Raw genomic sequence first — 25,308 nt, 5'->3', positions numbered from 1 at the left:
GGGTGGTTACGTCTCTGCTTCTGCAGCACGTGGATCTTTCTGAACTTTTCCAAATCCCGTATCGTGATAAGAGGTTAAAAAGCTGTTATGTTCAACAGTGCCTTAACGAAGGGCAAGGGCCACCCCCGTGGGACCATAAAGCTGGTAGAAAGCAACACGTGGTATGTGGCAAGTTCTTGTTCAGAGAATAGAGCTGTCTGCTTTGGTTTGCCCGCCTCCCAGCAGGGGTCACTAACAAGGCAGGGGACAGCCTAGGTGTGCCTGCCCCCCAATTAAGCACTCCATGTGACACGCTTTTGGCCAAAATTAGTAAACTTTATTTAAACTTCAAAAAATAAAATAACAGACAAAAGGCAGCTTTAGCTTTGTTCTTCTCGAGGATCAGATATAACAACCCAGAGCAGGAACTACCCCTAAGAAGTTAAAATACCCTTTACCCCCAATCAAGCCACAGGCAAGGAGGGAGCCTCGATTTGGGGACAGGCCTGGGGCGGGTGGGGTAGGAAGGAGAACACCACAGCCAGGCGAGTGGGTTCTGAGACAACACGAGTGGAGAACAAGACAAGAAGCCCCAGTGGAAACGGGACCAGAATGTCAACGAGGAACTTTGTCACAGGCGCTATGTACAAGGGAGGCGGGCTGGGGGCCTGCGCCCCACAAGGGCACCACCTGGGCTGCCCCACGCCTCGCGCACCCTCAGTTCTCCTCATCACTGTCGTCCGGGCTGATGGCCGGACTGGTGAGGCTGTAGGTGGGGCTGGTGGGGGAATAGCCAGGGGAAGTGGGGGAGTAGGTAGAGCCTTTGGGGGAGGTGGGCGAGTAGGTGGGGCTGGTGGGCGAGTACTTGGGGGAGGTGGGCGAGTAGGTGGGGCTGGTGGGCGAGTACTTGGGGGAGGTTGGGGTATAGACGGGAGAGGTTGGCGAATAAGTAGGAGACGTTGGGGAGTATTTTGGGGTGGTGGGTGAGTAGGTGGGGCTGGTGGGCGAGTACTTGGGGGAGGTGGGTGAGTATTTTGGGCTGGTGGGTGAGTACTTGGGGGAGGTCGGGGTGTACTCTGGGGAGCTGGGGCTGTAGGAGGGACTGGTGGGGGTGTACTTCGGCGAGGTTGGGCTGTAGCTGGGGGAGCTGGGGCTGTAGCTGGGGGAGCTCGGGGTATAGGTTGGAGACTGTGGTGTGTATCGTGGGCTTGATGGGGAGTAGCTTGGTGAGGTTGGGGAGTAGCTGGGTGAAGTTGGAGAGTAACTTGGAGAGGTCGGGCTATAGTTAGGGCTCGTGGGCGTGTAGTTGGGACTAGTCGGGGAGTAGCTGGGTGATGTCGGGCTATAGCTGGGTGACGTCGGGGTGTAATTGGGACTGGTTGGAGAATAGTTAGGGCTGGTTGGTGAGTAGCTCGGGGATGTCGGGGAGTAGCTTGGGGACGTGGGGGAGTAGCTTGGGGACGTGGGCGAGTAGCTGGGCGACGTGGGCGAGTAGCTGGGCGACGTGGGCGAGTAGCTGGGAGAGGTGGGGGAGTAGCTGGGAGAGGTGGGAGAGTAGCTGGGAGAGGTCGGGGAGTAGCTGGGAGAGGTGGGTGAGTAGCTCGGGGAAGTCGGGGAGTAGCTGGGCGAGGTCGGGGAGTAGCTGGGCGAGGTCGGGGAGTAGCTGGGCGAGGTCGGGGAGTAGCTGGGCGAGGTCGGGGAGTAGCTGGGTGATGTGGGACTGTAATTGGGACTAGTTGGAGAGTAGGAGGGCGAGGTGGGGGAGTAGGAGGGCGAGGTGGGGGAGTAGGAGGGACTCTGTGGTGTATAGCCCCCCGGGGAGCGAGGCTCATAGGCAGGTGAGGTCGGGGAGTAGCTGGGAGACATTGCACCACCTGTGGGAAAGAAGCCAGAAGGAGTTAAGTGGCGAAAAGTCACCCGAAGGGAGGGTCGGGGAGGAAAGAAACTTGGCCCCAACCGGCAGGGACAGCTCACCTGGTGAGGGGATGTACGGGCTGGAGGGGCCGGGGGAGCCCGGGGAGCCCGGCGTGGGAGACCACGCAGGCGAGTACCCAGGGCTGAAGCCACTGGCATCGGAGGCGGCGCTGGGGGAGAAGCCGGCTGCCCCCGGGGTCATTCCGCTCCCTGTCAAGTGAGAGAAACAGGAGTCCAGGGCAGAGCCGGAGCCCAGCCCCGTCCGCAGAGCCACCCGGCCTCCCGCGCTCCGACCTGGCGCCACTTCAGCCCCGCAGCTCACCCGCCTCTGGCGACCTGGAGGGCCCTGTTCTTGGGGCGTCACTCACCAACACTGGGCGACCAGGCACCATAGGCTGGAGTTGCGCCCTGGTTCCAGGGCGTCATGGCCGGAGAAATCCCTCCCATGGGACTGGGCGCCGAGCCGAAGAACATGCCAGTAGCTGCAGAGAAGCAGGGGGACTCCTGAGTACCGCACCCGGGGGTCGCCCCCCCGCGCCCCCCACAGGTCTGGGCAGCGGAGGCCCTGCTACTCACGTCCGGCGGCCCCCAAGCCGGGGATGTTGGTGGGGATCTCCATGCCGTACTTGCACTTCTCTGCGTCGAGCAGCAGGTCGAAGCAGCCGGTGCCGGCCGGGGCGAGCTGGCCCAACATGATGTTCTCCGACACCCCCTTCATGGGGTCGCTCTCTCCGTGGGCGGCTGCTTCCATCAGCACGTCCACCTGGACGACCGGATGGGCGGGGGGCCCGTGAGACACCTCCACACCCCGAGCTCCGATGGGGCAAGGGCGGCGGCCGGGCCGGCACCCACCTTCACTCTGCCTCACCCCTTCCTCCTGCAGCGCTCCCTCATCCCACCCCCTCTCCTTCCACCCTGCCCGGGGCCATCCTTACCGTTTCCTCAAAGGAGCACTTCATGAGAGGGCCGGTATCCTGGCGGTTGACCCCATGTCGGGTGATGGCCATCAAGTGGCCGCGACAGGTCATGGTGTCACACAGCAGAGCCAAGTGGCGGTAATTGACGTAGGAGCCGTCAAAGGAGATGACGTGGTACAGTTCCCGCTCCAGAGCCTTCCGCACAGCTTCGATGCCCAGCACCTGGCACGGGCGCGGGGGGGGGCGGTCAGTGAGAGTCGGGGCAGCCCACGGCCAACAGAGGACTCGGGCTTGGAGAAATCCGAGTGAGCAAAGGCCGAGAGAGAGCACACGGGGCCACTGCTTGCCGGACATCTGGGGATCCGGGAAGAGAGCGGGGCAGTGGGGCTCTGGGGGCTCACCGTGAAGATCTCCACGATGTCATTGGACGTAGTGCGCACAGGGTCCACGTCCTTCTCGCTCAGCACCCGCATCAGGCTCACACCGTCCGTCTCCAGGATCCACTCCTGCAGGGCCTTGAACTCCCCATCCTCCGTGATGATGATCTTCTTCTTGTTGTCCGTCTGCGGCAGGTGCATGTACACCTGCAGGGGAGGGACGTGAGCTCGGCCAGTGGGGACAGGGGCGGCAGGGGGGGCTGCATCGCGGGGGGGGGGGGGGGGGGGCTGACCTTGCTGATCTGCTCGATGCCCTGCAGGGTCATATCGGTCAGCATGTTGGACTCGATGCAGCGCAGGAACACGTCGTCATCCATCTTGTCCACCACCTCCTCCTCCTGCGCGGAGAGCGAGGCCAGAGTCCTAGGACCCTCCTCTCTTCCCAGGCTCCCCCCGAACCACAGCCTCCCCAGGGACTGAACAGTCAACTCAGGCCCCAGACTCTGCCCTCCTTGGTTCCTCTGACGTGACTTTTTATCACGTTCTTGCGATCCTGAGAAAAACCTAAGGGGAGGCACCAGCACCCTGCCGTCCCAACACGATTTCGGCGTGTGCGCTCGCCCTCTCCAAGGGCCGTGCCGGCGCCTGCAGCAGCCCCCCAGCTCACCCTGGCCCCGTGGGTACTGCCCAGGCCGCCACTTTGGCCCCACCGGGCTCGCGTGAGGAGCTGTCCTCTGCTCTGTCAAGACCTGTCACGATGTCCAGATCTACTCTCTGAGGTTCAACACCAACCTCCGCGTTTTTGTTTATTTGTGCCCCAGGCACCCCATCTGTTGAGCACTTTCTCAGGAGCCATGCCCAGGAGTGGAGTCACTGGTCCAGCCCTGTCTCACGGCCTGCGGCTGTCCCCCACCTTCTGCAGGATGCGCCAACTCTGCCCTCTGCCCTCAGGCGGGAGCCTCAGGGCAGGGGTGGGGGTGGGGGGGCAGGGCCTCCCCCACTTCAACACCACCCATTGGGTCTACACGGCTGCTACCTCAGTTTTCAAACGTTTTCGCTGCTAGAAGTCTTGGAAATCACAGCCAGCCTCCATGACAAGGCTGCTTTTGCTCTAACGCCTCTGGTCGCAAACAAGGTCCCCAGCGTCCTACCGCCGACCGTTAATCTCCTCTCGGGTCCCCTTTACCTCTTGCATCTTGTTTTCGTCACTGTTCATGATGCGGATTCGGAGCACCAGCTTCTCAGCGTTATCGTCGTTAAAGATGCAGTTCAAGTCATCGCCGAAACCTGGTGGGGACAAGGGGCCATGAGAACGACGGCAACAGGACTCTCTTCTGGCTTCCCCTCCTCCTCCCAGAATCCTCTAGAAGGAGGGCGGCAGGGAGAAGGGAAAGGGAGCAGAGGAGAAGTGCATGACGCCCTGGAGCAGAGCGGGCCCATGGAAGCGGCAAGGGCGGGTGGCTCGCTGGGGACCGGCGGGCGGGGATGGGACAGACGGGGAGCCCGGGCAGGACTCCCGAGCTGGGCCCTCCCGGCCTCACCGGCATTGATCTTCTCGGCAATCTGCTCCATGGTCAGCTTCCGGTCAGTCATGTGCTTCCGGTCCAGCTCCACCCGCAGAAGCCAGGGGGAGATCCGGGCCACGTCAAAGTCGGGCATCTCGTAGTAGACATTCACCCACTCCTGATCCTCTGCCACCACCGTGCTCTGGGGATTGGGGTCATAGTAGATGGCTGTGTTGGCGGTCACCTTCCTCAGTGTCGTATGTTCCAGACGGCACAGAATGTCCTGGGACCAAGAGGGATTGGGGACACAGGCATGTGGGTGGCTCTAAAGGCCCTTCCAAACCCTCCTGTAGAGAGAATGCATTCAAGGGCCAGAGCTCTCCTCCTCTTCCTCCCACCAGGAAGCCCAGCCGCCCAGCCCCAACCTTGGCTCTCTCAGCATCTCGAGCGGACTGGCCCAGCAGGAAGACAGTAAGCGAAGGTGTCTTTGGCTTCTTGGAGATGTTGATGAGCTCCTTGAGGCGGGGCACACCCAGGGTCACATTCTTGGCAGACACACCAGCATAATGAAAGGTGTTCAAGGTCATCTGGGTGGCAGGTTCTCCAAGGGACTGTGCAGCCAGGGCGCCCACCATCTCCCCGGGATGGGCCTACGGAATAAGAAAAGCCGGCGTCAGAAAAAGTGAACACCTCCCTTCCAGTAAGTGACGACGAGGTGCAGTCAGGGCAGCGACACCGGCGTTGGCATGACTCAGATTCGCGCGCCCCTTCCTCTGCCTCAGTTTACACTCACACGTTTGCACCTGCTGTGCCGCACGCCCGGAAGGAGGCACTCGGCCACCTGAAATCCTACCTTCTGGAGTGGTGCTAAAGTTACAGGCTGAACTCTCATGTCACCTCAGTGCTCCAAGTGGGGAGCTCCCTGAAATTTATTTTTACTGAGGCTACGACCACATGCCATCAAATCTAACCTTTCCATGAGAGTCCTAGGGTACGTGGCCTCTGCAGGCAGGCATCGTACCGGCCATTGTTACGGCTTGGCACCTCGTTACTTTTACCACAGAACATTCCTTTGTGTGGCTTTGGCAGTTTTGTTTACTCATCCATCAGCGGACGGACGTTTGGCTGTTTCCACAGCTTGGCTATTACGAACGATGGGGCTGTGGACGTCTGTGTGCCAAGTTTTCCTTGCACACGCTTTCCAGTCTCCGGCATATTCCTAGGAGAGCATTTGCTGGTTCAAACGGTACCTCTGTCTACTCTTAAGAGGAACAGCAGGCCATGCCCCCCAGGGACCCCCCAGTGGCCGCACCCCTCGCAACGGTGGCCCAGCGGAGTGTCCACTGCTCCGTGGCCTTGCCCACAGCCTCTTTCCATACTAAACTGGAGGGCCACGAAGCAGTGGCTCAATGGGGCTTCAGCTCCATTTCCCGGGCGGCCAATGACACTGAGCATCTTTTCTCATGCGTTTACTGGTCCCTTTCGTATTTTGGGGGGAAAGGTCTACTCAGGCCCTTAGACAGCCTTCTTTTCGTTACTGACTCACAGCAGTCCTTTACGTATTCTTTACGCGTGGGATGACTCGCAAATCTTTCCTCCCATTCTGGGTTGTCTTCTCACTCACTTGCTGGTGTCTTCTGAAGCACAAGTTCTTAATTCGGAGGAAGCCCCATCTGTCTTGTTTTGTGCTCTTTAGCGCACGCTTTTGGTGTCATACTGAAGACTCCACTGTCTAGTCAAAGGTTATGAAGACTTACTCTTACGTTTTCTTCTAGAACCTTTCACAGCTTGAGCTTTTATATTTAGATCTCTAATGCATTTTGAAGTAATTCTTCCATACAATAAAAATCCAACTTCAATCTTTGGCAGGTGGATGTCCAGTTGTCCCAGCACTATTATTTTTTAAAGATTTACTTGAGAGAGAGAGACTGAGCACGCGCAGGGGAAGGGCAGAAGAAATCTCAAGCAGACCCTCCTGCTGAGCGCGGAGACCAATGTGCGGCTCGATCTTATAACCCATGAGACCATGACCTGAGCCGAAACCAGGAGTTGGATGCTTAACGGACTGAGCCACCCAGGTGCCCCCCAGCACCATTGTTGAAAAAAACTTATTTTCCCTTGTTCGATCGACTTGGCACCCTTGTCAGAAATACAATGACTGTAAACACGAGGGTTCAATTTCCAAGCCGTCAACTCAAGTCCCACTCATCCTACGTGAGCACCACACTACCTTGAGAATGTAGCTCTACAGGGAGTTCTGAGATCGGGACGTGTGAGTCCTCCAATCTTGTTCTTTTTCAAAACTGTCTGGCTCTTCTGGGTCCCCTGCGTTTCCATATGAATTTTAGAATCAGCTTATAAATTTCTGCATAAAAAGGGAGCTGGGATTTGGCAGGAACAGTGTTGGGTCTGTAGATTACTTCAGGGATTATCGCCGTTTAGCAACACAAACCTCGTAACCTGTGAACACAGGATGTCCTTCCGCTCGCTTAAGCCTCCTTTCTTTCAGTCGTATTCTGTAGCATTCCCTAACGCATTTTAATTATTTAATTTATAAAACTGGACTTACATCACACGTATTCAGGGCCATGCCTATAATTACAATGCTTCTCTCTTTCCACTACCCTGTAAAATCCTCAAACACAGTGATGGTCTATCCTAGTATCTCTAAATCTCTTTCCCGCTCACTCCAGTTCCTCACTGGAATTGGGAGTTCACCACACAGCAGGCACTTTGAGAAAATAATGAATGACCCTCCTATCTCGTATCCCAGCCACGCAGCTTCTTTCCGGTACGACTGCCCGTTCTGGAGTAGTCACCCCATCTCTCCAAGGCCCAGTGTTTGCATCTGTGACATGGGGACACCCTGCTCGAGTCATCTCGAGCCTGCTAGGGATTAAAGGAGCATGAAGCCCCACGCATAGGACCCTGCACAGTGTGGCCTCTCCACGAGTGAGAGCCATTACCAGGCGACAGCAGACAGAGGCAGCCTGTGCTCAGAGCCCAGGCAAGTCGACAGGTCAAGGGAGCAAAGCAAGGCTGAGATGAGAACACCACTCACAATGGCCTGGTTGAACTTGGACTCGATCTCTCCGAGCAGCCAGTCAAAGGCCTCCCCGCTGAGCCGGAACTCCTCGGCCATGCGGCGGGAGCAGAGTGTGGAACGCAGGTGGATGTTGAAGAGAAGCGTGGCGTTCTCCTGAGCTTGCCGGCTCAGGGGGTCATCCCCGTTCACAATCACCAGCTTCTTGCTCAATTCCTTGACTCCTGGGGGCCAGAGGAGGTCAAGAGATGGTAGACCAGGGCCCAGCTCACTCCGGTCCCCCAGCCTGGCCCGGGGGTCCGCAAGAAGCTACTCACCCTCTACGACCTTGATGGGGTGCAGGTCGGAGGGCAGGCGGGGGTTGATGTGGAAGATTTTCTGAGCGTTCCAGATCATGCGCAGCAGGTTACAGGGGAGAACCACCTGAGGAGGGGCAGCAGGGGGTGGGGGTCACGAGTCGGGCACAGCCATGCACCGGCAGCAACTCCCCGGCCCCGCCTTCCTGCCCACACGCACCTTGCTGTCACCAGTTGGGAAGATGACCCTGAGCACCTCCCGGTCCTCACGCATCCGCTCAAATTCCCGCTCCAGCTCGTTCTGAATGTGCGCGTTGCTCAGCACGTCCTTCACCAGGTCCTCCTGCAGAGTGCGCCGCAGGGCCCTCTCGTTGGTGTAGTCGAAGCGGAACCTGCAGGCGGCACGAGGGGACTTGTCAAGGGGCAGGTGGACACGCTCCCTGAGCTGCATGGCTTGCAGAACGGGGTTTTGGAGCCAAGCGTCTGGGGCAGAGAAATTCAAGGTCTAGGCCCCAGGACTGCCAACAGGACCTGAGCTCGGGCCAGCCCGCATGACCTTGCTTGTACCGTCATTGGGGACAGGGTGGGCTGGGTCTCAGGTCTGCTCCCCCCCCCCCCAACGCAGCTGCTATCCCCAAGATCGGGAAAGGGCTCTAAGAAGTAAGGGTGACTGCAAGGCACGCTGTGGGCAAGCGGTCTCTCTGCCTGCAGGGAGAGGAGCCCTAGGAGGCTGGTCGTGAGCCCCAAGGGCGAGAACCACCCGCCGCAGCCTCCTCACTTCTTCTCAAAAGCCTTGTTGGATGGCTTCAGGGTAGCCAGGTTCTGGAACTCGACGCTCTCGCCGGCCAGGCCGTCCTCACCATACCGTAGCTGCACCACCTGGTTGATGGAGTTGCGCACGGTGGCGTCGTACTTCACCATCACCGACTCCATGGACTTGATGAGTCGCCGCTGGATGTACCCTACAAGGAGGGGACTGGATATGGGCCCGAGGGCAGAAGGAGGACGCCGACGCCCAAAGTGCCTGATCTCAGGACAGCCTCGCCAGCCGCTCCGGGGCCTTCACCCAACCTGAACCTCAGAAGAGACAGCTAGCAGCCCCCTGGCCCCTGAAGCTGCCCCATGAAAGCCACGCCCACCACCAGCTGGAACCAGGGCCTAGAAGAGTCCCCCAGGAACCAGCCTCCAGGGGACAGGTCGCCAGAGAGACCTCGAGGCCCTGTCCCCCCGCACCAGGGAGCGCCAGCCCAGCTTCCGAGCTTCAGCTGCTATTCTTTCCGCGAGAGACAAAACCGCTGGCCTGGGAACGGGAGGCTTTAGCCCAAGAACCCCCACTGCCTCCCTGGGGGCCCCAAAGGCCTCACCAGTCTCGGCAGTCTTGACGGCCGTGTCAATGAGGCCCTCGCGACCCCCCATGGCGTGGAAGAAGAACTCGGTGGGCGTGAGGCCGGCCAGGTAGGAGTTCTCCACAAAACCTCGGCTCTCGGGCCCATAGTCGTCCTTGATGAAGTGAGGCAGGGTCCGGTGCTTGAATCCAAACGGGATCCGTTTCCCTTCCACGTTCTGCTGCCCGACGACAGCGATAACCTGGGGACCGAAAGGTGGGGTGCACCAGACTCCCTTTGCATTAGCAGTCAGCGTTCCCAGCACGCTCCCCTCAGACACCCCTTCCCCCGCGTTCCCGGCCTTCTCTGCAGCCCACATCTGGAAGGACCGGGCTCCGCACCTGGGAGATGTTGATCTTGGAGCCTTTGGCCCCAGACACCACCATGGACTTGAAGTTGTTGTACTCAGACAGGGACTTCTGGGCAGAGGAACCGGTCTTGTCCCGGGCGTCGTTGAGAATGCGGTTTACCTGGTTCTCAAAGGTCTGCCGCAGAGTGTTTCCCGGGGTGGGCTCCAGCTCATTGTTATGAGCCTTCTCGATAACCTGGGTGCAAGGGAGGCAGCAGCGCTCGGGGCCTGTTCTGCTCCCCCTTCCCTCACAACTGCTCTGCTGTCGCCGACGTTCCCTTCAACGTCTCCGAGCGCCTGTCACTCAGCCTTGGCCTGGCCTTCCTGCTCACCTCTATCACATCCTGCTTGGCCTTCTTAATGGTGTTCTGAATGTCCTGGTAGGTCTTAGAGTCGGCGATGGAGTCCCCAATGCCAATGGTATGACCTAGGGAAAGGAGAAACATCACCAACACCCTCTTTAGGCCCCCCCAAACCCTGGAATGGAATCACAGCCAAGAGAACTGGCGGAAGGACCCCAAATCCAAGGAGAAACAATCAAAGGACGGAAGAAAAACGAGAACAGTAAGAAGAGGAAGAGTCAAGATTCAAGGAGTGAGGGCGCCTGGGTGGCTCAGTTGGTTAAGCGACTGCCTTCGGCTCAGGTCATGATCCTGGAGTCCCGGGATCGAGTCCCGCATCGGGCTCCCCCGCTCAGTGGGGAGTCTGCTTCTCCCTCTGACCCTCTTCCCTCTCGTGCTCTCTATCTCTCATTCTCTCTCTCTCAAATAAATAAATAAAATCTTTAAAAAAAAAAAAAAAAAGATTCAAGGAGTGAGCTCGCTACAGCCCTCCGCTCACCCTCGATGAGAAGCCAGTTGTTAATGACGGTCTGAATGTTGGAGTAGAAGAGGCGAGTGACATCATGACCCATCTCCAGGTAAGAGATGTGGACCAGCGAGCCAGCCGATGTGCCCAGAGACTTCTTACACAGGATGCCCATGATCAGCTCCCCGTTCTCCACCACCACCTGGGCACAAAGCACCCCACTCGAGGCCCGGGCGGTGGCGCCCCTGTCCAAACCCCGTCCCCACCCAGGCAGAGGCCAGGTCCTACCTTGGTGTCCCCGGGAGAGATGTGTTTGTAAGGACCGCTGTCCTCATCGTCAGGATGGGTGCTGTGGGTGCGGATGCAGTTGATGTGGCCTGGTATGATGAGGGAGAAGATCTGTTTGCCCGTCCACAGGGGCCGCGGCTTCAGGATGGCTGGCTGCGGCACCTTCCCATCCCACGTGGACAGGAACATCAGGAGGTTCATCACCTCCCCCTGCGAGAGGAAGAGCGACACCAGACTTCAGCACTGCAGGCCTCACTGGGGAAGGTCACGGGGCCACGGGGAAAGCCAGACTGGGGAGGCAGAGACGCCAGGTAAAGTGTTTTCCAAACTTTTAATTAAAAATTCATTACGACCGTGAGACTCTGATTTCTCTTTTCTTGAACAAGAAACATAAATTACTTTTAACAATTACGAAAAAAGAGGCACCTGGGTGGCTCAGTCGGTTAACAGTCTGCCTTCAGCTCAGGTCATAATCCTAGGGTCCTAGGATCGAGCCCCGCATCGGGCTCCCTGCTCAGAGGGGAGCCTGCTTCTCCCTCTCCCACTCCCCCTGCTTGTGTTCCCTCTCTCGCTGTGACTCCGTCAAATAAATAAACAAATTCTTTAAAAAAAAAATATTATGAAATGAGCAAAGATAAAGGTAGAAAAGAAAACCGTAATAAAATCATTTTTTTCCTTTCACCTTTACTTTCTATAAGTAGCTGAAATTACACGACATTCTAAAGAATTAAATGCGGAAGGGAGCCTGGGTGGCTCAGACGGTTAAGCGTCTGCCTTCGGCTCGGGTCATGATCCCGGGGTCCTGGGATTGAGCCCCACATCGGGCTTCCTGCTGGGCGGGAAGCCTGCTTCTTTCCTTGCTTGTACACTCTCTCTTTTTCAAAAAAATGAAATCTTAAAAAAAAAAAAAAATTAAATAGAGAAAAAAAACAAAATAAAATAAAATATCGAATGGGGAGCTACAGCCCTAAGCTCTTTTTGGCCGCTGACCTTCCCAACTGCCTCCCTCTCCTGCCTCGCACACAGGTCAGCGTGTGGCAGGTTGAGGCAGACGTCGCTGCTCTTCCTACCCGCCCCCCCCCAGCCCCAGGCCGCACCTGCCGAGCCGGGCCCCCTCCCCAGGAGCACGCACCCGCTCCAGGAAGACATCTCTCTTCGTGAATTTGCGCACTGCCGTGAGCGTGTCCTGCACGATACCCATGACAGGGCGGTTGCTCTGGGGGGTGACAATCATGCGCGGCACCATGGCCAGCTCCTGGATCTCTGCCCGCGTCTCCAGAGACTGCGGCAGATGCAAGTTCATTTCATCCCCGTCAAAGTCAGCGTTGTACGGAGTTGTCACACTGCAGAGACCAAGAGGCCGGGCTCAGGTTGCCTCCACAAGGAAGCATCAGGGAGCCGCCCGGCCGCACCCGCCTCCCTCGGCCGGGGCACCAACCTCAGATTTAAACGAAAAGTAGACCAGGGGAGGATGCGGACCCGGTGCCCCATCATGGACATTTTGTGCAAAGTCGGCTGGCGATTGAAGATGACGATGTCGCCGTCGCACATGTGCCGTTCCACCTAGGGAGGAAGGCGACAGGTTCGGAGGAGGGGGCTTACTAAGAAGGAAACGCCGGTGGGCCTGAAACGCTCTGCAGGGGCAAACAAACCGATGGAAGGATAGGATTTCGTGGAGAACACGTATCATCTACCCCTTCGGGCCAGACGTCAGGAGAGGACAAGGCGCAGCACCCACCGGCCTCAGGGACCTCCGTGGCGGGAGAAAACCCAGAGACTGCGCGTGAAGCCTTCCGCTCTGTTCCTCCCTGGATCTCCCTTCCCTGCCGTGTAAAGCCGGTGTCCAGGGTGCTGCCCTTGGTTAGTGCAACCCTGCCCCCCACTGGATGCCCGCGGCCAGCAGCCACAGCTTGCCGAGGACGGCAGTGGCCTTTCAGAGACACCCCAGGCCTGGACCCTGACGAACAGGAACAGCCTCAGAGGACCCCTGCAGCCGGCCCCCGCTCCAGAGCCTCCTGCTCGGGGCAGGGAGAGAGCCCTAGCCTGCTACGTGCCTTGTAGCCGGTCTGCAAGTGAAGATCACTGGGCTTGGGGTGGAAACGCAGGTCGATACGATCACCATTGTCCCGGATGATATACTTGGCCCCTGGGTACTGGCTGTTTCCCCTGCGCACCAGCTCCTGGAGCCTGGGGAGGGCAGAGGTGCGGTGAGCACAGGCCTCCCGGAAGCCCTCTCGCCACCCTCACCCCAGAGCCCCAGGTGGAAGCGCTCTCAGCCCCAGCTCCAAGCCTGTGCCCTCACGCGCCCACCCCCCCAGGCGGAGCTCCTGAGGCCGAGCTCACCTGTCGATGTTGAAGGGCGTGACGATCTCCGCAAAGGTCATGTTGGCGGCGATGGAGCGAGGCACGCCGACCTGGTCGATGGAGAGGTTGGGGTCGGGGGTGATGACGGTGCGGGCCGAGAAGTCCACCCGCTTGCCCATCAGGTTCCCTCGGACCCGGCCTTCCTTGCCCTTCAGCCGCTGCTTCAGGGACTTGAGGGGGCGCCCAGACTTCTGCATGGCCTGTGAGGAAACATGGGGTGGGGGGCACCCCACGGTCAGCACGGGCCCCTGCTCCAGAGCTCGGAGGCCTGCCACGGGCCCCCAGCCCCCTTCCGCTCCGGCACAGGGCCGGCGGCATGTGGACTCACGCGGGGCAAGCCAGGCAGCTCATTGTCCACCATGGTGGCCACATGGAACTGGAGAAGCTTCACATCCTCGGCGATGACGTGGGCCGCCGCGCCGTTCTGCTCATTGCGCCGCAGCTGATTGTTGATCTTCACGATGTCCGCCAGCTTGTGAGTCAGGTCATCCTGTGGCAGGAAGTCCGCACTGTCAGAGGCCGGCCACCACTGGGTGATCGGCGCCTGCCAGGCAGGCCTGGTCTCTCACCTCCCACACACGGAAGCACCTCCGTGATCTTCAACTAAGTCAAGGGCCTCCACCAAGGCCACACGGCTGCTAGGTGGAACGGTGACACAGGCACCCGCGCTCCAGCCCCGGGAGCTCCCTCCCCTCCGACAGCCAGCCACCCCGCGTACAGGCAGGGGCCAGGGGCCGCTGACCTGGTTGCGGGCAGAGCCCTGCATCACCACGGCAGGCCGCACAGAGAGCGGGGGCACGGGCAGCACGGTGACGATCATCCACTCGGGCCGCGCGAACCGGGGCTCCATGCCCAGCACGAAACACTCCTCATCAGAGATGCGCTTGAAGATCTCGTGCACTCGCTCAGGACTCAGCAGGATCTTCTTCTCCTGGGAGTCCTCATTGACGTGCTTCCACTCCGCGTACAGCTCCAGGCCCGAGCGCCGGATGCGGGGCTGGTACCGCCCACAGCCGCCATGGCCCTTCCGGAGACAGAGGGGCCGTCAGAACCCGGAGACCCCGCCCCCCCCGCCGCCGGGGCCCCCCCGCAGTAGGGGTCGGCTACCTTCTCTTTGGTCAAATCCTCGTCGCCCTCCGGCTGCTCCACTCCGAACTTGTTGTCCATCTCCTCCCCGCCCTCGCAGATGTTCTTGCCCTTGCACAGGTCGTACACGTGTGTCAGCCGCTTCTTGGGCTGCCCCTTTGACTTGGCCAGGATGTCCTTGATTTTTGGGTTGTTCTGGGGATACAGCAAAGCAGGGTCAGGTAGCCCGCTCCTCCGTCGCCCCCAACGAAGGTGTCCCTCCCTCAGGCCAGGGCCCACGCCCACTCACAGAGTCCACGAGCAGCTTGGAGCAGAAGAAGCAGACGCAGCGCAGCACTTTCATGGTCTTCACTAGGAAGCCCACGTGAAACACAGGTTTGGCCAGCTCAATGTGGCCGAAGTGGCCAGGACACTCTGTCATGTTTCCTGCGGGGGGACACACCTCACACATCGACCCAGCTCGCACCTCAGAGCCTAGGTCCCCAGAGGTCCGCCCCCAGGCCTGGTGTTCAAGCACCCAAGCCCCCCTCGCTACCATGGGGACCCTGTGCCAGCCCCCCAGCACTCACCTGCACAGGTCTGGCAGCGGCCGGTCCGCTCAATCACACCCTGCCTTGGGTCCATCAGCCCCCCAAGCTTGGGGCGGCCCCCCTCCGTCGTCTCGGGGTATTTGATGCCGCCCTCGGTCACAGACATCCGTTTCTACAGAAAAAAAGGCCAATGACGACTAAATAGGGTTTCTAGCTCCCAGCCTTCACATACGAAGGCCTCAAAGGGGCACAGCGCGGGAATGGGTCCGCTCTGAAAGTGCTGGCACCGAGTATCGGGCGTCCTACTTCCTGTCCTGCGGGAAAGGCACTCAGACTTGCATGCGGCCGACCCTGACCTCTATACAAGCCACCTGCCTCTTGGACTCAAATCCACACGCCCCTATGGGTCAATCTAGGTCACGGACATCCACAGGACTTAACCACAAAAAGAAGCAAGTTGTTTCAAGGGAAAAAAAAAAAATCAATGCCTTGCTTCTTCCAAGGCTGATCAGGCCCCGACTCTGGTCCCTGGCAGGGGACGGTGCTGCAGCCCGCCAAGGCACACCTGGTCCCCTAGCTTCAGCTCCTCAAGCCTGCCAGTTTGCCCCCATCCCCGTCACCTCCTCCCTCCTGAGGGCCCAGCAGCCAGAGCCCATCCTTGCTCAGGTGGAAATCCCAGGATAAGATGAGGGAGGCAGGTGCTGGAGCAGAAGGGCGCCCCAGAGCCCCAGGACATGGAGGCAGAACTGAAGGTGGAATCCAGACTTGAGGGACCCCCTGGGGGAGGGAGCGGGAGACCGAGGAGCTCAGAAGCAGGTATGGGCGAGACGTGGGCTGAGAAAACCTTTAGTTTTCGCACTGAAAACCAAAGACTTTGGCATTAGCTAGGTCTGACCCACTAAATTTCCAGAGGGAGGAACTTAAAACTTAATAAAAGCTTCGACCAGTGTGTCACCTTTGTGCCGGGCGCCAACCGCACTCCGTGCACCTTGTTTCTCTAAGCTGATCCACTCACCTTCTAGGAATGAGGTCCTGTTGCTCAGGACCTTCCTGTGTGAAGTGACTTGTCCAAGGCCTCCACCTCGGGGAGCCAGCAGGACTCAAACCCAACCCTCTCTGGGCCCAACACACACCCATCCCGCTGTTCTCAGCTGCAGCATAGACACAACCCTTGCAACCCTGGGACTCGGCTGCTGGGTGCCCGGTGCAGCGCTAGCTGATTCATCTGCTCTTCACAGTTAACTGGTAAAATACGCATCACTGTGCCCATTTCACAGATGACGACACCAGAGGCCCAGACAGGCAGCTAGAAAGCAGCAGAGCCAGGATCGCGGGTGCACTGTTTCCACAGCATCACACAAAGGGAAGGGAGCTCCAATCAGCACTCTGCAGGCATCCGCCTCCCTCTGCCCTGAAACCACTCCCCACAGACCAAGGAGGAGCAGCGCTCTGCCAAATCCCGCAGACCACCCCAGTGTGAGCTTGTCCCAGTGTGAGCCTGCCCCAGGGTGAGCCCTTCCCAGTCTGAGCCCGTGGGCCTGAGACACACAGTGGACGGGCCACTGCACCAAAGCTCTGCCCTTCCACTTTATCTCCTCCTTGGCTCTTCTGCCTCCGTCCATCCGCTCCTCAGAGTCCGCTCCGCCCCTGGGTTTTAGCTCATCCACACCCTGGAGGCAGTCCCCTGATGCTCACTCTCTATCCCGAAGATGCCCGAATCTTTGCCTCCAGGCCTCCCCTTTCTTCTGAACTTTGGATTCACATATTTTTATTTTTTTAAGATTTTTATTTATTTATTTGACAGAGAGAGACACAGCAAGAGAGGGAACACAAGCAGGGGGAGTGGGAGAGGGAGAAGCAGGCTTCCCGCCGAGCGGGGAGCCTGATGCGGGGCTCGATCCCAGGAACCTGGGATCATGACCTGAGCCGAAGGCAGACGCTTAACGACTGAGCCACCCAGGCGCCCCTGGATTCATGTTATTAAACTATCTACTGAATCAAGGGGCACCCGGGTGGCTCCCCTGATTGAGCGTCTGCCTTCGTCTCAGGTAGTGATCTCAGAGTCCTGGGATGGAGCCCCGCATTGTTCTCCCTGCTAGGCGGGGAGTGTGCTTCTCTCTGTCACTCCACCTGCTTGTGCTCTCTCTCTGACAAATAAACCAGTTAACTGAGCGTGGGCTGGAGCCAGAGACCTCTGGTCTGCAATCCTGGTTATTTCACATACGAACTGTGTAACCTCGTGTACCTGCTTAAGCCCAGGACACAACAGGTGCTCAGGAACAACACCCACCCAGCCCCCCGCACTGGCTGTTTGCGCCTCCTCAACAGTCTCTGAGCCTTGCCCATCTTTTCCATGCCTCCAACCACTGCCTCAGGGCCAGGCCTTTCCTCGGGGGTTCACATCAGGGCGCTCCTTGGGTGGCCAGCCTGTCTCTCTCCCACCCATCCACATAGCTGGGGCGCTCTTTCTAAAATGGAAATCTAATCTTCGTACCCTCTTGTGCTCAGAATGACGTCCAAACTCAGGAGGACAGCTTACAAAAAGGGTTTTAGGACGTTTCCACTTTCCTTTCTTTTTCCACATCAGTAACGGAATCCCCTGTGGTCCCCCATCACCGGGTCTTCGTATGTGCTCTTAGCTCCGTCTGCAAGGCCCTTCCCCACCAACGCTAGCTGCTGTTTAAAGACTCAGCTCAGGCACTGCTTCTTCCAGAAAGCGTTTCCAGAGCCTCCTCTGTGCTTCCATAACCCCTCTATCACAGCACGTCTCACAGTGCAATGAAATCATCTATTGGGGGTTCCGTCTTCCCCAAAGATTATAAGCATCTCTCGGCAGACAGCATTTCTCTATCGTCCTGGGTCCCATGGCTGCTGCTGCCTGTTTGTTAGACTGAACTCAACTGCTTAGGGCCCTTGGCTGCAGGGAAGTGCCATCAAAGACCTTGGAAAAAAGAGAGAAGGCTGTCCCCTGCCAGTCAGGCCAGTAATCCCCCCATAATGGACTGACTAGCCACTGCTGAGTAGAAACCAAATGGTCTATTGATGCAAGAGGTTCTGAACACCCACAGGCTCATCAGGATGACCTGATGAAGTCTCAGGAAGACAGGGCTGGGGGTGACTGAATTCACAAAGCCAGCATCCCATCAGCGGCATCGTGTCTTCTGAGAAACACGAAAGGCTTTGCTCCCCTTGACTGAAACACAGGAAGGCAGAAGCAAGCCTGAATCTGGCTGCCAGAAAGGTCACTAGAGAGGGAGCTGGGGGAAATCATGCTCAAAACCGTGCACCTCCCTGGGCTCCAAGTCCATGCTCACCAAACCACCCACCTGCTAAGGACTATTCTGCTTCCAGGTATTGAGATAGGTCCAGGGGCTGTCCCGGAATGTTCTGGACTATCTCCCTACCACAAGGTAACAAATTGTCATTTTGGATTATATACAAACTACGCTAGTCCCCAACCCTTCCTCCAAACACTGGTTCTCACCACCCACTCGGTAAGGGTTAGGCTCCCAGGGGGGTGGCTGGTCCCAAGGGGTGCCCCTGAGGCTACAGAACAGAAGCCTGCTGTAAATTCTCAGTAAATACTAGTTTTCTTCAGGGGCATCTGGCTGGCCCAGGGGTGGAGCATGCGACTTGGCCTTGGGGTTTGAGTTCAAGCCACACGCTGGGTGTAGAGATTACTTAAGAATAAAATCTTAAAAAAACAAAAAACTGGGGCACCTGGGTGGCTCAGATGGTTAAGCGTCTGCCTTCGACTCAGTTCATGATCCCAGGGTCTTGGGATGGAGCCCCAGTCGGGCTTCTGGCTCAGCGGGGAGCCTGCTTCTCCCTCTCCCTCTGCTTCTCCCCCTGCTCATGCTCTCTCTCTCTATCTCTGTGTCTCAAATGAATAAATAGAATCTTAAAAACAACAACAACTCTTGGGGCACCTGGGTGGCTCAGTCGGTTAAGCATCTGCCTTCGGCTCAGGTCATGATCTCAGGGTCCTGGGATAGAGCCCCACTTCAAGCTCCCTGCTCAGTGGGGAATCTGCTTCTCCCTCTGCCTCTGCCCCCTGCTCAGTGGGGAATCTGCTTCTCCCTCTGCCTCTACCCTATGCATGCGCACTCTCTCTCTCTAATAAATAAATAATCAAAAAACACCTCTTTTTTTCTCTGCCTTTAGAAAAACATACATGGTCCTTGGAACTGGGCTTCAACCCACTCTTACAGATGCAGGCCCACATTCTGCTTCCACCCTCTCATTTATGCTCCAACTGCAAGAGAGCTCTCAAAGTTCCTTCACGCGCCCCCCTTCCCGGGAAACTTTACATTCTTTAAGTCCCAATTCAAACGTCACCTCTCTGCAATGGCCATGGAGGGCCTCCCTAGCCTCACCCCACACTCCAGCAGGGTTCTCAGCCCCACTGTCATTACCTGTTTACTCATCTGTCTCTCCCACTGGACTGCAATCCTTTTTTTTTTTCTCAAATGTCTAGTACTTTTCTAGGTGGAAATTTATTTATTTATTTTTTAAGATTTTATTTACTTGACAGAGACACAGGGAGAGAGGGAAGGATCAGGTTTCATTTCACTTTGTGTCAGTGCCTACCACAGCACCAGTAAACACTTGCTGCATGTGCAGGAAATCCCTCCCTTGATTACACATAATCCGAAAACAAGAATAAGCGTCTGATCCACTGATATAGCACACATCTATAAGCATATTACTGTTTTAAATCCTTCTTGGAATGAACTGGGGTATAAATAAATAAAATGATGTTTTTCATGGTACACAGTTGTTTGTAACGAACAGGGGTCAACCTCTCCAAGTGTCACTGAGCTCTCATCTCTGCTGGCTTTGTACCAGCTTTGCATAAAGCCTGAGCACCAACCCTCCTTGCTTCCTCTCCCTCAGTACTCTGCAACTTCCAAACCCACTACAACGGCCAAGGCAACAGCTCCATCTCGCAGCTAATTCCAAGAGCCCTCAGTACCTCGACACACACCCCTCCCCAAGACTTCTGGAAAACATTCTACTCTTAAATACCATCTGTTCCACAAGAGGCCCCTTACCCTCCAATCCTCCTACCCAATGCGGAACTACCTGTTATTCCCTCAAGACACAGGAGCACTATACCAACTGCAGGCAATGCAGGGCACAGTCAAAGCCCCCTGTCCCCCTGCACACCGGAGATGGCCTCTATTTTGTGAACAGCCAGCCTTCCACACGTCTTATAAAATGCAAACACCTTTTATTTTTACATCAACAGGGTCTCACTCTGCATTCTGGTCAGTAACTTATTTCTCAGAACCCTGAACTTCATCAGTTCACAGGGCTCTTAGTCACTGCATCAGCAACTTTTGCAGCACTCCCTGGGCCCAAAGAGACCCACTTAGTAAGTACCCAGGGCCGGGGCGTCTGGGTGGCTCAGTCGTTAAGCGTCTGCCTTTGGCTCAGGTCATGATCCCAGGGTTCTGGGATCGAGCCCTGCATCGGGCTCCCTGCTCTGCGGAAAAGTCTGCTTCTCCCTCTCCCACTCCCCCTGCCTGTGTTCCCTCTCTGTGTCTCTCTGTCAAATAAATAAAAATCTTTAAAAAAAAAATTAAAAGAAAAAAGTACCCAGGGCCAAACAACTTAATAAATACCTATGTCCTACCAACTTCATAGCCATTTAAAAAAACACACAAAAATGAAAAAGATTCCAATGTATTAAAAAAATTTTTTTTTAAGATTTTATTTATTTATTTGAGAGAGAGTGAGTGAGAGACAGAGAGCACGAGAGGGAAGAGGGTCAGAGGGAGAAGCAGACTCCCCGCTGAGCAGGGAGCCCGATGTGGGACTCGATCCCGGGACTCCAGGATCATGACCTGAGCCGAAGGCAGTCGCTTAACCAACTGAGCCACCCAGGTGCCCAAAAAAAAAATTTTTTTTTTTTATTTCCCAAATAACCACAATGACGTACTTCTGACACCTGTCGGGCCCTGTACAACCTGGCAGATCTTGGGATCAGACTGGACAGCACCACCCTTCTTTCTTGCTCTACGTTTTTTTTTTTTTTAGATTTTTTTTATGAGAGAGAGAGAGAAAGAGGCAGGCAGAGGGAGAAGCAGGCTCCTTGCAGATGTGGGACTCAATCCCAGGACCCTGGGATCATGACCTGAGCCAAAGGCATACACTTAACCGACTGAGCCACCCAGGCGTCCCACGTTGATTTTTTTTGGCCTGTATTTGGTAACTGCTAAAAACCCAGCTTCCCCAAGATATGACGTCACTGAAAGGGATTTGGCGCCATCTAATGTTGAAAGGCAACTACCAGGAACTCCTAGTTCCCAGGAGATCAGACGCACAGCTGATCTTCTGGTACTTCTCTTGGAAATTTAAAACCTCTCCCTGGGCCCCTGAGAGCTTGCCGCCAGTGGCTCAGCACAGTCTGGGAACAGGGGATTTAGTCTGCTGGGAAGATCTTGTTCTAGTCCAAGAACACTCCCTGAGTGAGCTCCATAGAATTCCTATTAGCAAGTATGTAGGCAATTTATAATTTCAAACAACATCATTTCCAAACAATGTTGTGATAAAAACCCTTCTACACGTATTTTTGTGTCCTTTCCAATTACTTCATTCACTCATTAATTTAATTCATTCTCATTACACCACGATTATATTGCCAGGCACACTCTGAGATGCTGGAATTATAGAGGTGAATACAGGGTCCCTCATGAAATTTACATTCTCCTGAGGGAGCAAGAAACAAAAACGAATCCTTTCAGAGAGTGGCAAGCTACGCAGTAAAATAAAGTCAAGACCAGGGTTAGAGGTCACCCTGCTGGCTCAGTCAGAAGAGCATGCAACTGCTGATCTCTGGTTGTAAGTTTGAGCCCACATGGGGTGCAGAGATTACTTAAAGACCAGGGGTTAGAGGATGCAGGGGGGACGCTATTTAAACAGAGTGGTCAGGAAAGCTGTCTTAACAATATGACACCTGAACAGAGAATGTATGGATGTACAGGAATAAGCCTGGGTAGGCCTAGGCAATGTTGTTCTAATGCAGCAGGAGCAGTGAATAATCAAATCCTTGAGGCAGGAATGAACTCGGGAGTGTTGGAAGAACAGGCAGGTCGGTGTGGTTAAAGAAGACCCAAAGGGGAGTTTGGTAATGAGCTGGAGAGGTAGGCGGGGGCCAGATAAGCCAGGACCTCAATACAGTTCAGAGTAAGCAGTCTGGATCCTCCGGAGGGAGTCCATGCCGGGGAGAGACATGATAAAAAGAGCTCCCCAGCTGCTCGGCAAACTGCGGCAGGAACAGCAGGGGTAGGGCCACTGCAGTATTCCATGGGAAAGGTGGGACATGTCGGTCCAGATGGAGATGGTCATAAATGGCCGGATTCCAGGCACACTTTGAAAGGCAGAGCGGACAGACTGTCAGATGGACCAAGTGCAAGTTGTGCGGAGAAGAATCAAAGATGGCCTTTAGGTTTCTGGCCTGAGTTTAAGTGGATGCATGGTATGGCCACTGTGTGCTTGCTGAACCAGACAAGACCCGCGGAAGGGCATGCTCGAGAGCAGAAATTCAGAGTTTTTTATTTAAGGATAAAATTTTAGAACTGGTAATACTGGACCAAGGAATACGCACCACACGACTGATAAAACTGTCAAGACTGTCCTCCAAAAGGGCTCTTCTACCAACAATGTATAAGCATGCCTATTTCCCAATACTTTTGCCAGCAGAGAAAAATCAGATAAAGGAAAAAAAACTTTAATTTGCACGTTTTTATTAGTAAACTGAGTATTTTTTATTGGCCATTTGTACTACTTCTGTGAGCTGCTTATTTGTATCCTTTATTTGTCTAGCAGGTGTGTGCTTTTTTACTGATTTGTAAGTGTTCCTTATATATTAAGGAACCTAGCCTTGACTATCACAGTGCAAATACTGTTTCCCGATCTGTTTTTCAGACGTCCACTGTGCCTCTGATAAAGACAAGTGGCTCTTATTTTCATATAGTGAAATGTGCCCTGCTCTTCCTCGTACATGAAATGCTGGGGCGTCTGACTGGCTCAGTCAGAGGGGCACGTGGCTCTTGATCTCGGTGTTGTGAGTTTGGGCCCCATGTTATGGTGCAGAGATTATCTAAAATCTTAAAAGAAAAAAATGCTTGGCTCAGTGCCTAGCACATGATAGGCATTCAGTAAAATTTACCTGTAATTCATTCATTACCATGAAGGGGTTCTGCCCCTGGAATCAGCCCCCCCAAGCCTTCTATATTTCGCTGGTGCTTTCCAGTTTTGCTTTTTAGATTTAAAGCTTAACTCCACCCAGAATTTATTCTTTGGTATGCTGTGAGCTTACGAGGTTCTAACTCCTGACATAACTTTCACGCAGCTGTGCCTTATCCTCCAGCAAAACTGTCTCCATCCACGAAGATGGCCATTCAACACCATTCTCTCCAGCCACTTGGCTCCCTCCGGTTCACTCCACAAAGGAGTCCAAGTCACCAACAGCTCTCCCCCAGAACCACCCTCCTCCCAGATCTCTCCCACTCTCTTCCTCAGCCCTCCCCCGCAATTGGCTCTTCACAGGGCAACCAAAGTACTAGCAGTTTGCAGTCTTTTTTTTTTTTTTTAATGTAAATTTGATGTCACTCTTTGGCTTATAATTCTCCAAAGGCTTCCTATTAAAAACAGAATGAAACTCAGATTCCTTACCATGATTTACAACATCCCCCCTGGGCCTGCCCAGTCTCATGCTTCTCCAGCCCATTTCGATAACTCTCCTCACCCGTCTGAACCCGTGTCACACTGGCACTTCTTCCAGCCCCTGGGACATACCAAGTTCATGGCTCCCTCAGGCCCTTTGTACCTGCTGTTTCCTCTGTCTGAAAAGCTCTTGTTCGAAGATCTGTGGCCCAGAGGACTGGCTGCCTCCTCTTCATCCAGGTAATGTCACCTCCCCAGAGGGGGCTTCTCGGACCCTGACATCGCCCCGCCCACAGGAGCCTCGCACCTCGGTAACTCCCCTTCGCTCCATTCAAAGCACTTGCCATGAACCGAACTGTCTTCTTTGCTCCTTTATTTGTACGTTTACTGTCGGCCTCCCCTGCCCCTCCCTTGCCACGGACGGTGCCCACAGGAGGCAGAGTCCTCCTGCGTCTCGTCCAGCTCTGCAACCCTGGCGTCTGTCGTGTCTACCACACAGCAGGCGTTCAATGAGTAGTTGTGGAAGGGGGAGCGGGGATAAGGAATCTGGGGTCTCGCTTCGCATCCGCACTTGCAAAGCGCCCCCCATACACCCCCAGGATTCATCCGCTCTTGCTCGGCGTCGCTGCCCCGATCTCCCCCCACCCCCGGCTGCGGCCCGGCCCCCGGCCCGGACACAGCGCCGGGCTCGCTCACACCCTCGCGACACTCGGCTCCGGCGGCCCGTCACCCTGGCGGCCACGGTCGGGCCCCGCCGGCGCCGCGGCAGGGAGCAGAGGGAGGGCAGGGCCGCTTACCAGTTCATCCGGACTGAGGACTCCGAACTGCACTCGCTTGATGGTGCGCAGCGGGCATGCGCTGTCCCCGGAGGGGGGGCCACCCCCGTGCATCGCGGAGGCCGGCGCGCTGCGCAGGCGCAAACCTCTCTACAAAAACCCTGCGCCGCCTCCGCCTAGGTGCTCAGACCCCGTCGGGGCGGCCACCGGGAAGGACCTCCCCGAGTTGGGAGGAAAAAGCCGGAGGAGGGAAAGGTGGGGGAGGGAAGGAGGCGGGGAAGTGAAAAAGGAGCGAAAGGAGCTCTCCTCCCCCTTTCCGGAGATTTTTCGTCTCCCAAAAAGGAAAAAAAAGAAGGGGGGGGAAGGAAAAGGTTTCGGGGGGGAGGAAGAAGAAAAAGGGTAACGAATAAATAAGTAACCAGACTCCTGAACGGCAGAGGTTACGGCAGTTTGTCTCTCCCCCTTCCGGGAGCCGCCTTCTTCTCCAACCGTCCCGGCCGCGCTCTCGGCGCTTCTGAGGAGAGAACTGGCCGAATGACGCCCTTTATAGATTCGCCCCTGCATCCCCGCCCCTTCCTTTCCCGCCCTCCCTTGCGCTACGGGGTCGCCTGCGCCGGCCTGCACGGAGCGCGCGCTCGAGTCGTTGGTCGGCCCTCCCCGGCTCCCTGGTTGGACGACCTTTAGAAGTGACGCGGGGGAGGGGAACGTGTTTGACCCCGCCGCCTCCCCTCTCTGCTCCCTCCCGCCCCGAGATGTAAGGTTTGAAGGACCGAGGGGAAATACAGGCCGCTTTTATTCTAGTTTGGACCGTGCTTTCGTCTTCAGCAAAAGTCTCCCATTAATATTCCCCCCCCTCCGCTGGGAAATGGTCTGTTCTGCGAATCGGTAATGAAGGAGGCGGGGCCGGTCGGATCCTCCCAAGAGGGTTCCCGGAGGGGGGAGCGCTGGGGCCGTCCTTGGTTATGAATATGCAGTAACCACGCTGAATATGCATGAGCCGATCAAGATGGCGAGGCAAA

At 56.2% G+C, this 25,308-nt stretch overlaps 1 protein-coding gene across 1 annotated transcript; it reads right to left on the bottom strand.

Annotated features, from left to right (window-relative positions):
- Positions 1–294: 294 nt before the first annotated feature.
- Positions 295–24,813, bottom strand: POLR2A (RNA polymerase II subunit A). Its single transcript, XM_025863962.2, has 29 exons — positions 24,311–24,813; positions 14,880–15,012; positions 14,600–14,736; positions 14,332–14,505; positions 13,967–14,248; positions 13,553–13,714; positions 13,204–13,424; positions 12,915–13,047; positions 12,299–12,423; positions 11,993–12,203; positions 10,861–11,070; positions 10,606–10,774; positions 10,098–10,192; positions 9,758–9,961; positions 9,396–9,618; positions 8,810–8,993; positions 8,252–8,423; positions 8,053–8,158; positions 7,754–7,959; positions 5,118–5,342; positions 4,729–4,975; positions 4,374–4,474; positions 3,481–3,585; positions 3,212–3,394; positions 2,829–3,032; positions 2,470–2,656; positions 2,262–2,375; positions 1,954–2,103; positions 295–1,853 (listed from the first exon to the last, which is right to left on the bottom strand). Exons 1-29 carry the CDS (start codon positions 24,401–24,403, stop codon positions 697–699), a joined length of 5,913 nt encoding a protein of 1,970 aa, XP_025719747.2. The 5' UTR covers positions 24,404–24,813; the 3' UTR covers positions 295–696.
- Positions 24,814–25,308: the final 495 nt, after the last annotated feature.

The sequence above is a fragment of the Callorhinus ursinus genome, unplaced genomic scaffold, assembly GCF_003265705.2.
Source record: "Callorhinus ursinus isolate GAN/ISIS: 27379988/994484 unplaced genomic scaffold, GSC_fseal_2.0 scaffold43, whole genome shotgun sequence".
Classification (NCBI taxonomy): domain Eukaryota; kingdom Metazoa; phylum Chordata; class Mammalia; order Carnivora; family Otariidae; genus Callorhinus; species Callorhinus ursinus.
Note: the sequence above shows the minus strand (reverse complement) of the source record. Positions and strands in the feature narration are given on the sequence as shown.

What these genes read in the sequence shown, in the direction of transcription:
- POLR2A (XM_025863962.2), bottom strand. Translation starts at nt 24,403, where the DNA reads ATGCACGGGGGTGGCCCCCCCTCCGGGGACAGCGCATGCCCGCTGCGC. An exon ending in TCCTCAGTCCGGATGAACTG is followed by an intron (nt 15,013 to 24,310) that starts GTAAGCGGCCCT and finishes TTTTTTCTGTAG; the next exon opens with AAACGGATGTCTGTGACCGA. An exon ending in AGTGCTCCTTTGAGGAAACG is followed by an intron (nt 2,657 to 2,828) that starts GTAAGGATGGCC and finishes CCGGTCGTCCAG; the next exon opens with GTGGACGTGCTGATGGAAGC.